The sequence below is a fragment of the Mus caroli genome, chromosome 2 (genome assembly GCF_900094665.2).
Source record: "Mus caroli chromosome 2, CAROLI_EIJ_v1.1, whole genome shotgun sequence".
In the NCBI taxonomy this organism is placed as follows: Eukaryota; Metazoa; Chordata; class Mammalia; order Rodentia; family Muridae; genus Mus; species Mus caroli.
The window spans coordinates 157,250,638-157,265,236 of record NC_034571.1 but is presented as its reverse complement, the minus strand read 5'-3'; the positions used below and the strand labels follow the sequence as shown (position 1 = coordinate 157,265,236).

Genomic DNA, 14,599 nt, shown 5'->3' with positions numbered 1-14,599 from the left:
AAAATCCCCCCTAGATGCAGAGTGTGCCCCATGCAGTGGGTGGGCCATGGCTGTACCTGCTCTCCAGCAATGCTTAGGGGACCAGACAAGAACAACAGGCAGGAACAGAACGTTCAAAGCAAACCCCTCCCCCTGTAGATTTCTTTAATTCACTGCTAGCTGAATCCTCTGCAGACGAGGAAAGTCAATTACACTGTGAAAATGGCCACCAGTCCTTCCTGGTTCACCTCCATGCACTGTTTTAATATTGTCTTTTTGTTTTGTTCTGTTTTATTCTTTGCTACCCAGACCCGAAATGACATTAAGAACGGGACAATCTTACAACTGGCCGTCTCCCCGGTAGGTATTCCAGTCGTCCTGGCACAGGAGCGCCTGTGGTGGCATGGACTCTGCTCTGCATTGAGAAGAAGCCCCTTGCCCTCACAGCCCAGCTGGCAGCTCACAAGCAGGGGCAGCAGACAGCCGCCTGGCTGTAGGGCATCTGAGAGGGACCACCTTCCCGAGCGTAGGGGCTTCCAGAATGCTTTCCCAGAGACGGGGACCCTGAGCTTAGAGGCTGTGAGTGACTGGAGAAAGAAGTGTGGTTTCTTTCTAGTGTAGAAGCCAGAGCTGTGAGGTATGTGGGGGAGACCAGTCCTGAAGGCACTCGCACGGCCGCCCGTGGGCTTAGACTTTACTCAGAAAGAAATAGATTCCATGAGAAATGTGCCCTGTGCATCCTATTGAGAGTTAGAAAGGCCACATTCACAGGCAAGCAAGAGAGACTGGCAGAAGAGTGTTCTCTCAGACTGGTAAGGATGAGGTCTCAGCAGAGGCAGTGGGATGGCGGGATTGCCAGACACGAGGAAGCCTTAAGAGATAACCTTGGTGAATGAGTGCTGGGGGTAGGAGCAGAGGGGCGGGACCTTGGGGACCCTCCCATTCTGTATAAGCAGCCCATCAAGGCGAGTAAAGGACGCAGCTGGAAGGGAAGTGAGGAGCAGGTGACAGGAACAGTAGGCCAGGCCTGGGATCTCAGCACTTGACAGGCAGAGGCTGAGGATCATGAGTTCAAAGCCTGCAGTTACAGTCTGGCCAAAGCTAATATAGGCTCCAGAGACCGCATCTCAAGACCACAGGGGCGGGGGTGGAGGGAGCCGTGAGGATTATCCCGAAGGTGATCGGTACAGATCACCAAGGTGCCTCAGCCCCACCTCCCACAGCAAGGCAGCAGCCAGAGAGCAGTCTCTGAAAGTTGAGGGCACAGTGGAGACGCTTAGGTCTGCTACTGTCTCGTCTGCTACTGTCTTGGGAGCTCAGTCTCCAAGGGAGGGAGAGGGGACAGGCACGTGGGAGATGTGGGAGCCAAAAGACGTTTGTCTGAAACATAGGCGCAGCATGTTTAATGCGTTCCAAGTCTTGAGACATTTGGCAGTGACGTGGAAGGCTCTCTGGTCCTTGTGTCCTACCCTCCAGCCTGAGGCCCTTTCTTTCTCCTGCAGTTTTTCATGTGTCCCATGCATGAGCTCAGATGGGAGAGGGTGAAAGTGCAGGAAACGGGTAAGGGTTCAGTCTGTATCAGGGCAAGGAGGCAGGCTTGAGACAGGCACGGCCACCGGGGCTCAGCCTTTGTCACACTTGTGGGAAATTAAGGCCATGTTTTATTGTTGAGGAAGGAGCCGCTTATCTGGAGAGGGGATGTGTAAAGGACTGCCAGCCAGCACTTGCCTTGTGTTTTGCTAAATCTTCCTGACTGCATCAGTTCAACCGAGAGGGACACAAGGAGACCAAGGACCAAGGATGAATATCTTGCCACCTGCGAAACTGAAAAAGTAGCCAAGCCAGGTTCAGACTCGGGCCTGTGAGCCTCAGCCAGTTCACTTAGCATCTTGTTCATCTTGCTTCTCCCCTGAAGGAGCTTCTCAGAGCAAAGACCCCCCAACCTCCCCATGTCCCCACAAACGTGAGCCAGGCTCTGCTGACTTCACGTGATAGTCTGAGGAAGGGCAGGCCTCAGTATAAAGTGGAGCAGGGGACAGCAGCTGGCAAGGCTGTCTCTGGAGGGAGATTGACATTTGGGCTGGAAGTTTCTAAGCTCCATGCAGACCAGTGCTTGCAGATTGTCTCATGGACGACCTTTTCTCAGGCACACCCTTCCTCCACTGTGGGATTAGGAGGATCTGTAAGTCGCTGAGAGCCCTGGGCAGGTGTGGGCCTCTCTGTAACAGTTAGGCAAGGGAGGGGGAGCCAGCCGCACTCCCTGGCCTCTGGTCACTTCCTGGCCTTGAGCAGACAGGCAGGCCTGGGGCACTCTACTTCTCCCGAGTCTCTCCAGAGAGAATGTCCCGTTCAGAGCAGGGGCATGACGGAACAGTGAACTGGAGTCTGACTGTGTGCAGTGAACTGGAGTCTGACTGTGCTGTAGTAAGCTCTGCAAAGGGAGTGACATTGGGCACTGCTGCAGCCCTGTGCTAGGCTGCAGGAGGCAGGCACCCTGCTGGGGAAGGGCCCACACTAGGGGACATCCGTCCTCAGCAGCCATCACATCCAGGAAGCTGTTCATAAGCTTGGCCTCCTGCTCCTTCATCCTTCCTGATTGCCCACTGTGCTTTGGGGAAGGGTGATCTAGAACAGCAAAGGTTTGTCAGGCTTACCACACTTTAGAATTAAAAGGGTCCTTCAGGGCCATCAGATTAAGTTCTAGGGCAAGGTCCTCAGCTTCTGACAGAAGCTGTCACGTTTCCCTCAGTTGCTTGGGGGTGGGGGGCTCAGCTCTTCAGTGGGAACTCCATCACTGACAGGTGATGTTCCCCAGTAAGCCAGATCTGCTTCTGAGGACTCGCAGTTAGGAGATGCCCTTTCTTTATGTTCTTGATAGGAATTAAAAAGAAAAATCTGTAGAACAAGATGGCTCGGTGGGTTAAGACACTTGTCCCCACGCCTGGTGGCCTGAATTTTATCCCCTGGGCCCATATGGTGGAAGGAGAGAACCTACTCTGTCAGATTAACTGATGCTCTGATCTTCTCACTCAGGGTATAGCACGCACGCACACACACACACACACACACACACACATTAAACATAATTTTAAAAATAAAGTCACAGGCTAGAGAAATACAGAAAAGATACAGCCCAGTCTCGGCATGTTGGAAACTCTCTTCCTGGTTCATAAACATTTATTTAGCAGTTCCTAAGCCATGTGAAACCCTAACTGTCCACAGTAGTAACCTGTGCAGGAGCAGATGGCATCTCTTTTGTCCCTGGCTTCACAGTCCCGGGCTGCACGCCAGCTGATGGAAAGGACCCAGTCATCTAGTATGGAGACCCGGCTGGATGCCATGAAGGAGTTGGCTAAGCTCTCAGCTGACGTGACTTTCGCCACAGAGTTCATTAACATGGATGGCATCGTTGTGCTGACGAGGCTCGTGGAGAGTGGGACCAAGCTCCTGTCCCAGTGAGTATCCCCAGAGGCCCCTGACCAGCAGGGCTCCTGTTCTCCCTCCCACGGTGTCCGGTTTACCCCTGCGCTCACAGATGCTCATGTCCACATCCAGAGAGGTCTCGTCCCTGTGGGGGGCCTGCCTCTCAGAGTCCAGGGGACTCTGTGACCCAGTGCTGTGCTAGGCGAGTACTGAAAGTAGGGCCTTGCTGTCAGCAAGGACGGCAGTGCTGCGCAGCAGACCTGGCAAATTATGGGAAATGCTTGGCCTGATGAGGGTCAGGGAAGAGATGGGAACTGTTCGTGGTGCTCTTTAGTGATGCTGTGTCACTAAATGGGCATGCCTCCCTCTGAATGCCACAGGTCTCTCCCATTTGCCATCTCCCTGCCCCACACTGTCAAGGAGGAACCAGGCCTTGGCACCACGCCTCGGCACCTCCACGGCCTCCAGGTGGTTATGGTGGGAAGCTGAGCCTTATCTGTGATGAGCAGTGAGTGACAGATGCCCAGGTCTCCACCTAAGCCTGTAGAGCCTAAGCTGCAGGCAGGCAGTCAGAGATCTCATAGGTGATGGATGAGCTGAAGCTGTCAGCCAAGCCAGGCAGCTAATCCAGGGTATTTGCTTTAAAGTCTCGGATCTCCCAGCTGCTGCCATTGGGAGAGTGTTGGCTGCAACAGACAAGCCTTAGTCTCCTCTGCTCTGAAATGGGGATAAAGTTCCGTGAGCAGCATCATTACCTCTGGCAAACAGGGCCTGGCTTGTTAACTGTAGAGCATTGTGCCCCTGCATGAATGATTAAACCTGTAAGGAGAGACAAAAGGCAGCCGTTTAATCCCTGCGCCACGTTATTGTAAGGGCACTGCAGACCTCATCAGCCTGCCCTCCCCACAGCCCTGTGAGACTAATGCTGTGAGACTAACTCGATTTTACAGAGCAGGAAGCTAGAGTTGGAGAAGATAAAATGAGCAACTGCTCAGACGGAAACCACACCTGGACCGCTCCCTTGCCCTGGGGCCTCTTGGCCTAAAGGTTAATGGGAGATATATGCTCTCTTTGGTCCCCCTGCAAGCTTCAGTTTGACAAAGGCCTTTGTTTTGGGGAGATAGATAACTGACTAAGCCAGGAAAGAAGCAAGACAGAGAAGACCAGCTAGGAGCCTGTAGCCCTCCAGCTTTCTAGTGTAAGGACCTGAGCTGTGTCCACTCTGCACCGTGCTTGGTGTGCTTCAGGCACTGACTGCCGCCTCCAAAGATTCCCGTGGGTGTTTACTGAGCTCTGTCCCTCTTGTGCTCCCTGGCTCTGAATCTCTGTATTTTGTGTGTGTTGCACATGTCTCAGCTACAGTGAGATGCTGGCATTCACCCTGACTGCCTTCTTAGAGCTCATGGATCATGGCATTGTCTCCTGGGACATGGTTTCAGTCACCTTTATTAAGCAGGTGAGGCGTCCAACATTCAGTTCGTCTGGAATAAGGGGAGAGTAGACGCTGCAGTCTGGAGTCTCTGGCAGAAATGGCCTTTGTATTCCCCGGGGCTGGGTGTGCATCCGTGAGCGGTGATCTTCCCAGGACTCCTGAAAGGTTTAGGCTTTAGCAGATGCTCTCTGGTTGTCAGTAGTTCTTACTTGATAAACCCATTTTAGGTTGGAAAGGTCACCAGATTAAAGATGAGTTCGCTTTCCTTGGCCTCTGAACATCCTCGTGGTGGCTTCTTTGTTGCCTCCTGGCCACCTTCACGGGAGGTGTGACTCAGTGTCCACAGCCTGGTCTCAAGAGAGGTCCTTGTCACTTGTCCGGGAAAAGATCTCAATTCACAATTTGCCTTCTCTGGAGGCCTGCACCAAGAGAGGGGCTCAGAGCAGAACTGGTTGTCAGCGAGGCTGGCACAGAGCAGCTCCTCGTCAGCCCTGAGTGACCTGCTTCCTCAGCCCTTCTGAGAGAAGACTGTGTCTCGTTTGCAAATGTGCTTCCTTTGTTCAAATCTGCCAAGTAGCTTGCTTGGTTTATCAGATTAAATGGAGGGGTAGAAGGGCCCTTCTCCTTGCTCCCAGAAGAGGCAGTCTCAGCTCAGCAGGCTGAATGGAAACCAGTGACTACCCTGCTGTCTACTGACCAGCGCTTCTCACTGAGAATGCTCCTGCTAGAAGCATTCGGGCAAAAGTGAGATGGCTGTGTGTGGGGGATTACAACAGGACTTGAGAAGAGGGGTGGGTCTATGGGATTCTCCAGGTCTGGTGAAGATAAAATAAGATACAAGAATCAGAAGGTCCACCGCATGCTGACCCCTTATTTGAAAGGGATTAATTTATTACGTTCTTACATTTTGAAGAAACACAGTTGAGTGGATACTGCCACCTAAGATGGAGGCATCGTGCTGAGGGAAACCCCGCCCTCTCAACAGGGCAGCCATAAACCGGATGAGAGCTGCCTAGGCACTGCTCACATGAGACAGGATGCTGAGGAGAAAGCGCCAGGGCTTTCCTTGGCTCAGTGCTTCCCATCCAGTGCGCCTCTCTCTGGGTCTAGATTGCAGGGTATGTGAGCCAGCCCATGGTCGATGTGTCCATCCTCCAGCGGTCCCTGGCCATCCTAGAGAGCATGGTACTAAACAGCCAGAGCCTGTACCAGAAGATAGCGGAGGAGATCACCGTGGGACAGCTCATCTCCCACCTGCAGGTGTGAGTAAGGGCCCCCGCCCTCGCTCGGCCAGTCTGTTCTCTGATGGTTCTGCCTGGCCCTGCACATTCCTTCAGCTCCTCCCCCTCCTCCTCCTCCTCCTTCTCCTCCCGTGGGAATTCCTGTCATACATAGTACAGACCTTAGCTGTGGCAAGGTTAGACGCTTCCTCTTCTGTGGGCCTATTAGTCTTGTTTGTACATGTATACGTATGTGTGTGTGTATAAGTATATATATGCACACACACACACACACACATATCACTTGTTTCCCATCTGAGCTTCCTGGGAACAAGGACTCAGCTATTTTTGACCCTCCATCCTGACTGATGGGTGATGACTTACTAAGCCAACAGTGTGGTGGCAACAATAAGAAGTGTAGGCTACGTGAATTTGCGATGCCGGCTCAGATCCAGGCTCTGGTATGCAAGGGTTTGGCCTTAAACTTCCTGCTCCAGCCGTTGGTCTCACTTTCCTCATCTCTAGAGGTGTAAGTCTCCCCCACCTTCTCTACCCATTCGGCTCAAAGAAGAGTTAAATACTAGTACAGTGGCCAGCCCAGATTATCACCTAACTCAAGGCTGGGTTTTAATGTGTGTGTGTGTGTGTGTGTGTGTGTGTGTGTGTGTTTTGCAAGCTTACCTTATCAGGATATATTTTTTAGCCTGTAATAAAGCCAGGTGCCACACAGGCACCTCTGGGAACCTGTCTGTGATGGTGGGGGCGGGACTTCTGCATAGCAGGGTGGTCACACAGTTGATTGGCTAACACTGACTCTCACCCCTTCCTGCCTGCTGGACTCAACTGGAATGGCCCAGTTCCCCTATGGGGCCCCGAGGATGCAGAGAACCAAGACAGTCTCCCAGGTGCAAGGCAGATGTGGCTTTCCCCAGGAGCAGCTCAGGAGTGGCAGCGCCCTCAATGAGCTGGGCCCCTAAGTCCTCAACATCAATGATTAATTAAGAAATTAACCACTGGCTTGCTTACAGCCTGATCTTGGGAAGGCAGTTTTCCGAGTGAGGCTCCCTCCTCTCAGATGAGTTTAGCTTGTGTCAAGTAGACATAAGACTGGCCAGCACAACTGACTCCGTGTCACCTTAAAAGACAAACACATCATCGCTGTGAAGCCACCTTTCCCTTCCTGTTCATCCCAAGATCACACATTAATAAAGGCACCACAATCGAAAACACTTTACAAACTTAAAAGTTCCACAGCCTCACAAAATTCAAACACTTTAAAGTTGTCCCTTTAAAAATATCCAGTCTCTTTAAAAGTCCAAAGTCTGTGTAATACTGTCAAATCTTTTAAGTTTAAAGCCTCTCAACTGTGCACTCCTGTAAAAATAAATTCTTCCCTACGTCAAGAGGGAAGCAGCAGGCACAGTCGCAGACTGAACTGTAAATAACCCAGTGTCCAGTGTCTGGGGTTCCATCCTCTTCGGGGCTCCTCTGAGGGGTTGGGTCAGCTCTCTGGCTCCTTTGCAACGCACACAGCTTGTTTCCTAAGCTCCCGCCTGCCCGCAGCTTCCCTGTTGCCATTAGTGATGGTCATCTGCGGTCCTGACATCTCTAAAATGCTGGGGATCTGCAGCCGGGCTGCACTTTCACCAATAGTTCCTCCTGCGCTCATCATGGTGTCCAGCCTCAGCTTCTCTGCACGACCCCTTCATGTCTTCACAACTCATGTCACCACCTGGGTGACTCTTACACTACCAAGTTCAGCTGCCAGAGGGAGGGGCAGCCTTGGCTGCCTCTTCTGTGTGAGGCATTTCCCAGATTTCACCTCAGTGATGCTGGTCTCTTCTTAATCACTGCTGGTTTCTCAGCGGCAGCAGACCAGCATCGATAGTCCCAGTAAGACAAAGGTTTTACTTTAGCGGTTCTGGTTTCTTGTTAGTCAGAGCTCCAGCTGACCAGGTCAGAGTCTTCACACAAATGGACTGACGGAGTCTTTGCCTCCCTCTGAAGCTTCACAAGCCAGGCTCCATCCTCTCAACATTCTTAACCTCCAACCTCCCACAGAATGGCTACCCAAGCTCTGAGCACTCGATGGCTTTTCTAGCCCAAAGTTTCAAAGTCCTTCCCCAGTCCTCCCGAAAACCCATGGTCAGGTCTATTCTAACAATACCTCAGACCTGGGACCAAGTTCTATCCTAGTTACAGTTTCCACTGCTGCAATAAAACACCAGGACCAAAAGCAAGTTGGGGAGTCTAGGGTTCATTTGGCTTAGACCGCTGCTCATCACCAAAGGAAGTCAGGACAGGAACTCAAACAGGGCAGGAACCTGGAGGCAGGAACTGAAGCAGGGCCATGGAGGAGTGCTTCTTACTGGCTTGCTCCTCCTGGCTCACTCAGCTTGTTTTCCTGTAGAACCCAGGACCACCAGCCCAGAGATGGCACCACCCACAGTGCGCTGGGTCCTTCCCCACCAATCAATTAAGAAAATGCCCTACAGGCTTTCATACAGCCCGATCTTATGGAGGCATTTCTCAATTAGGGTTCCCTCCTGTCCACTTACGCTTTAGCTTATGTCAAGTTGACATTAAACTGGATAGCACAGCCCAATAGTGCTTCCAGCCCACTTCCCCCATTAATCTGATTTTTAAAAAAACAAATGTGACTTCTTTTCGCACTGGTCTTGCCCTGTCACTGATGAGCTGAGGAGTGGGTCTTCTGCTGTCCAGGCTGGCCTTGGACTGTCCACCCCTCACAGTCTGGGCTGGCAGGTGTGCACCACACCTGGCTTTCCCTTGTCACTTTTAAAGAATTCTTCTGCCCAGCTTTCATATTGAAATGCCAGGGTGGGAGGGAGATTACAGGCTCTGCATAGGGAGGATTTTGGTCCTGGCGACTTCTCTGTACTCTTCTCTGAATTGGAGGTGACCTCAGCTGCCTCCCTGAGAACAATAGAAGAATGTGACATTTCTCAGGCTTCTCTCATGAATATTTAGCCCACACTGTCACCAGTGTACATATGTTCAGTGAGGGACCTGCCTGACCAGGAAGCTGTTAGCTCTCTGGAGGAAGCTACAGGAGGCACTCACAATATGGCAGACAAAAGCCCCGGTTGCCAGCTATGTCAAATTCTGAGGAAATGCTAATGGCTGTTTTATTTACTTAAAGTAGAGTAAATTTGTAGTCAAAACTTTGAAAATATGGGAAACTGTGAATAGCATGATATTTGCTCAACATTGCGCTCAGAGCCACTGTTAAACATTAGCTTGGATGTCCCTCCAGCCTTCTCTTTGCATAGTCTTGCCAGCATTCAGATCTTGCTATACACTCTCATGCGCACCTTGCTTAGTACTTTCTTTCCTGGCTGAATAATGAATACATCGTGAACACTTTCCCATATCATGCTCTTCTACAGAGATGCTTCTCCCAGATGCCTGTGGGAGCCCAGAGCCACCCAAGCCTCCCTCTCCTTGAGGACGTCCACATAGTCAGCCAGATGCTTTCAGGACCCTATCCAGGCTTCACTGATACTCAAGCCCATCTCTGAGTCCCAGGTTAATAATCCTCGCTCCCAAAGCGTGACTTTTCGGAGGCCCTTAGGATCTGCCATGTTAAGCAGCCCCTAGGAAGAGCATCTGGATTACTTAACATTGCCGTCTCCTTCATAAGACTCCAGCGTAACAGCTTGTCAATAAGTCACACAGAGCTTTCTGATTACTGCCTTGGCTACATCCCTTGCGTGGAATAGTGGGGTCAAGCGTGCGCCTGCTCGGAATGCTCTTCTGACGCCGTCCCCGCTTGTCCTTTGATCACAATGTGTTTTAAGCTGTGTGTGAGCGTCATGAGCACCGTCATCTTGCTCTTTGGTCCTCTGACCCCCCTGCCTCCATCTCTGTTGACACAGCTCCAACCAGGAGATCCAGACCTACGCCATTGCTCTGATTAACGCGCTGTTCCTGAAGGCCCCCGAAGACAAGAGACAGGTCTGTGGCTGCCTTTCCAACCTTTCCTCTGGGTCGGCTAAGAGAACCGCCGCAGTGCAGAGTAGGCACTGCGGGGCGAAGAGCAGAGATCTAGCAGTGGCCCTGGAGCTCCCTCCTCACCTTCCCTGGCCAGAACCCAGCAGGTTGTTTTTCCTAAGTTAGGGAAGCCTTAGGAATGAACTGGGAGTGGGAGACCTGATGCTTCCTGGGTCAAAGCAGATTTCTGCAGGCTTTTCCTCTGATTGGCCAGGGAGTAAACGGTTTTCACTTCTTGTAGCAACTCTTCAGCTTCAGCTGTTGTAGGCAAAAGAGGTAAACAGAGGTACAGCTGTCCCCAGTCACAGTCACACTGTTTACCCAGACACCACACCAATATGCCTGCAGTGTGCTAGCTCCTGAGTTAGAGGAAGAAGAGGGAGGGGAGCCCCTCTGCCGCTGTTGTGGTCTGAAGGCCATGGGACTTAGGAGCAGGCTTCACCTGTGCAGTCTCTGGTCCACACCCTCAGCCGCCTTCCTCTGGTAGCAGCTGTGTGCTCCGTGCAGTCCTGGCAAGCTCTTCCTGTCCCAGCTTGAGGGCCTCACCTATATGTTGGCAGTTACAGCATCTGCCCTGACCACTCACTCATGATGAGGTCACTAGGTCACACGAGGCCCCTATTTTAACAGTGTGGGACCTGAATGGAGGACCTGGGCAGAGTGCTTGTCCTCCCTCTGGCTGGGCGACTGTTTCAGCCTTCCAGGCTGAGTTCATCTTTCCATGAAGGTAAAGGACAAAGCCAAGCAACCTCAAAGCCTCCTACCACACCAGAGCTCTGGTGAAAGCACACCTAGGCCTGATTGTCAGTAATCGAGGCCAGCTAAACGAAGTCCCTGTGGGGTCACGCACGCACCAGGCTCTCAGGAGCTCCCTTACTAGAGGGAGGAACAGAGCATCCATAGTTTGTCTGTCTTACCTGTCTGGATGTGTGGCTCTGTGATCATCTCCTTCTGTCTGGATGGGGTGGCTCTGTGAGCATCTCCTTCTGTCTGGATGGGGTGGCTCTGTGATCATCTCCTTCTGTCTGGATGGGGTGGCTCCGTGAGCATCTCCTTCCTGTCTCTGTTTCGTTGTAAGCCAAAAAGCTCATCCTGTCTGCTTCTCTCTGTGCTTTTTGCTTTCTGCTGGCAGGACAAGCACCTTAACCCTCTAGACCTGCCCGTCACTGTAAGTAGCACCGCTGTTGTAGAGGGCCGGCTCTTCCTGGTGGGGAGGTCAAAGCTGGGCAGGAAGCATACAGGCTGGACTGGCTGCTCAGGGAACCAGGCCCATGGGAAGATAGCATATGCCCATCATATTGGAATGCCAGAAAGCCACTGGAGGTGACAGTCATGGAAGGGAGAGTGGCCAGGCTTTCCGTCATGATGCCTTTGAGGGAGTCTGGGATGAGCTTGGTGTCAGATGCAGAGGCAGCCTGACTTTCTTCAGTATGATCCCAATAATGCGGAGCCTCCTGGCTGCCAAAGCTGGAGTGAGGGTGTCCAGGCCTTTTCTGGATTTTCCTAAATAGATAATTGAGTAGGGTTATACAGTTTACTTACACCCTCTTCTGGCTCTCTCAGGTAACACACACACACACACACACACAAACACATGCGCGCACACACACACACACACACACACACACACACAGAGTCAAAACACACATTCACATCAACTTTTAAGATCTTAGTTAGGGGGACACTGGAGAAGGCCACCTTGTGAGGACATGCAGGAGCGTGTTGCTCCCCACCCCAGCACCAAGGAGAAGCTCATCACAGGCTTTCACATCTCAGCTTCTGCTGGCAGGTGTCTATCTGAGACTTGCCCACCCAGGGTTTAGTCCCATCTGGTATCTGGGAAGTGTCCAGGCGCCATCTTCCTCTTCTAGCCAAGATATGCTCAGGGGTACACAATAAACCTGGATGCTCCTGGCCAGACATCTATAACATGGACAGAGGTTTAGAAATATAGGAGAGAGGTCACTGGACAGCAGCCACCCCGCCCACCCAGACCCACTAATTCACCGCCATCAATAAAGGTGACTGAAGGCAGTGTCTTAGAAGGGAGTTGTCGCTGTAACTAACATCACTAAGACAGGTTGCTGACATCAGAAGGAATGGACTGAAAAATTGAGAAAAGTTGTCAGAAAATTAGAAACATCCTGATATGGGTGAAATTTAACAGCCCCTCAGAGCGAGTGTCACTGCAGAGCGACCGCCAGCAGACTTGGAAAAGGCTTGAATGATAACCACTGCATTCCTTCTTGTATCTTTTTAAAAGATGGTCAAAATGGTGCTGATGGGACCCTTAGATCTCTGTGGAGGACTCAAGTATTACTAGAATACTTTATTCCCTGGATACTTAATAATTAAAATGTTACTGTTGAAGTTTGAGCCAAATATGATGGACAGGTGAATCTGATGTGAAATGTTACCCAAAGGCCCACAACACGTGACTCTCTCAGTGAGGTTTGAGCAACCATACCCCTGTCTCACAGCAACCGTACCCCCGTCTCACAGCAACCGTACCCCCGTCTCACAGCAACCATACCCCCTCCCACAGCCCAGTCTGCTGCCCAGGGTTCTTCAGCTGTGGCCATCTGCCTGGAGTGGTGCATGTCCTGCCGTGTGCTCTGCGTGCAGTGTCTGTCACCAGCATGCTTGTAACACATGTGTCTTGTCCTCAAGCAATCCAAGTCTCGTGAAGACATGAGGCGTTATTGTGCCCGGAGGAAGGGAAACTGAGTTCATTTGCATTCATGAAAAAAGCAGGGAAAGTTTTAGAGTAAAACACATTTGATGGCCAGTGGATTTCTTCACCATTCATTTGAAAGGAGAGGCATTCGAGTTGTGAGGACCTTTCCCCTGACAGCAGTCACAGATGCCACCTGCCTTGCCTTACGTGTGTTGGTTTCCCTCCCTAGGACATGGCCAATGCCTTTGCACAGAAGCACCTTCGGTCCATAATCCTGAACGTGAGTTCCCAGTGACTGCCTTTTGTTAATGCTTCTTCCTGCTGCTGGTGATCCTCACCATCCCAAGGAGGGCGGGCTGTGACTGTCACCATTGGGGGTGGGGGAGGGGGCTTACTAACAGGTGCTGGGTACTTCGGAACACTGAGCTTTCTTTTGGACTCCTCTGAGCCAAGCTGCATCTAGGAAGCCATCCCCCATGGTCCCCAAGAGATTGCAGCCCCTCCAGGGAGAAGGGGAAGGCCTTCTCCACTGCCTGTTACAATATAGACCTGTTAAACCAGCTGAGTGGGCTGAGACCTGGAGCACGCAGAACTCCTGAAGCCTTGTGCTCTGCTGGGGAAGGTGGGGCCCAGCACAGCTCTGGCCAGGAGAGGGAGGGCAGGACCAGTGAGATCTGCTTTGCAGGGGAAGTCAAGAAGCCTTTCTAGAAGCTGGCAGCTTCTCAAGTGTTAGGCACCCAGGCAAGACACGAGGTTAGACCTTAGTCTCCCTCCCAGCACAGCCCTGGGAGGGTCAGGCTGTGGCATAGGTACAACTGGACTCTACGTCGCCGTGAACTGAGTACTTGCTGGTGGGCTCGAGAGGAGTCTGGGAAGGTGTTCGCTCTTATTACCGTAGTGGTGGGGGGGGTTGTGTGAGGGCAGCAAGTGGGGTGAGGACAGGAGCCAAGCCCAAGCCCAAAAGGAAAAGAGTTGATTAGTTGTCAAAAACAGAGGAAAATCCAGAGACGGCAGTGAAGGTAACAGACAGAACATCAGAGTCAAGCGTGAAAGATTCGACGCTGACAGTGGCTTTGGCCATTTTCCAGTCTGCTTTGATCCTGAGCGGTTGACCCTGTGTCCCTGGGCTTTGATTTGCTTAGCTGGGTGTGAAGACTGAAGGAGCTAATACATAGACCATGCCTGACAGGGTGCATGGCAGCTGTGGGCAGCAAGTGTGTGTGTGTGTGTGTGTGTGTACACATTTGTGTGTGCATGTGTGTGGTAACAGAGCTCTAGAAGAAAGCTCTAAGCAAACCTGCAGACTCCGATGGCTTTACCTTGTGTGACTTGATCCCCAAGTCACTGCAACCCTGCTCCCTTCCAACAGATGTGGAATGGGGAGTGCCCATGCTGTGGGAACTCCAGAACTGCTGCTTAGGTACCCGCTCTACATGTGGGCATGGGGAGGCATTTCTGGGAAAAATCTGAGTTTGAGGCTTAGCTTGATGGATCAGAAGAGGGTCGCACCGAGTAGACAGCTGAGCCTCTGGCCTTAACTGACTTGGCAGGCAGTACCTACACATGCTGTCTAATGAAGCCAGAGAGCTGCAGCCATGGCTGGTAGAACACTTCCTCCCCCTCGCCTGAGAACCATGAACAAAGCCCAGGAGCCACTGCCGCTTCCCTTTCTACATAGCCATCTTGTGAGCCGTGAGGGGGAAGGACTAGAGGTGGACTTTCAGAGCAGTGGGCGGAGGGGGAGGGAGCAGTTGACAGGGGTTTGGAGCAAGGTGGAGGATGAGCTGTAATGGAGGCCAGCAGGAGGCCAAGCCCCAGGCTGTGAGAGCATAGGAGAAGAGCAGGAGTGTGGGG

At 52.0% G+C, this 14,599-nt stretch overlaps 1 protein-coding gene across 4 annotated transcripts in view; it reads left to right on the top strand.

The window, feature by feature from the left end:
• Nucleotides 1-14,599, top strand: part of Elmo2 (engulfment and cell motility 2) — a 41,233-nt gene that overhangs the window by 14,217 nt on the left and 12,417 nt on the right. For all 4 annotated transcript variants that reach the window (XM_021186127.1, XM_021186133.2, XM_029474016.1 and 1 more), the window contains exons 5-10: nt 289-339; nt 3,253-3,434; nt 4,759-4,858; nt 5,945-6,096; nt 9,954-10,032; nt 12,975-13,025. In XM_021186127.1, coding sequence (XP_021041786.1) covers nt 289-339; nt 3,253-3,434; nt 4,759-4,858; nt 5,945-6,096; nt 9,954-10,032; nt 12,975-13,025 — 615 coding nt within the window. The remainder of the gene's footprint in view (nt 1-288; nt 340-3,252; nt 3,435-4,758; nt 4,859-5,944; nt 6,097-9,953; nt 10,033-12,974; nt 13,026-14,599) is intronic.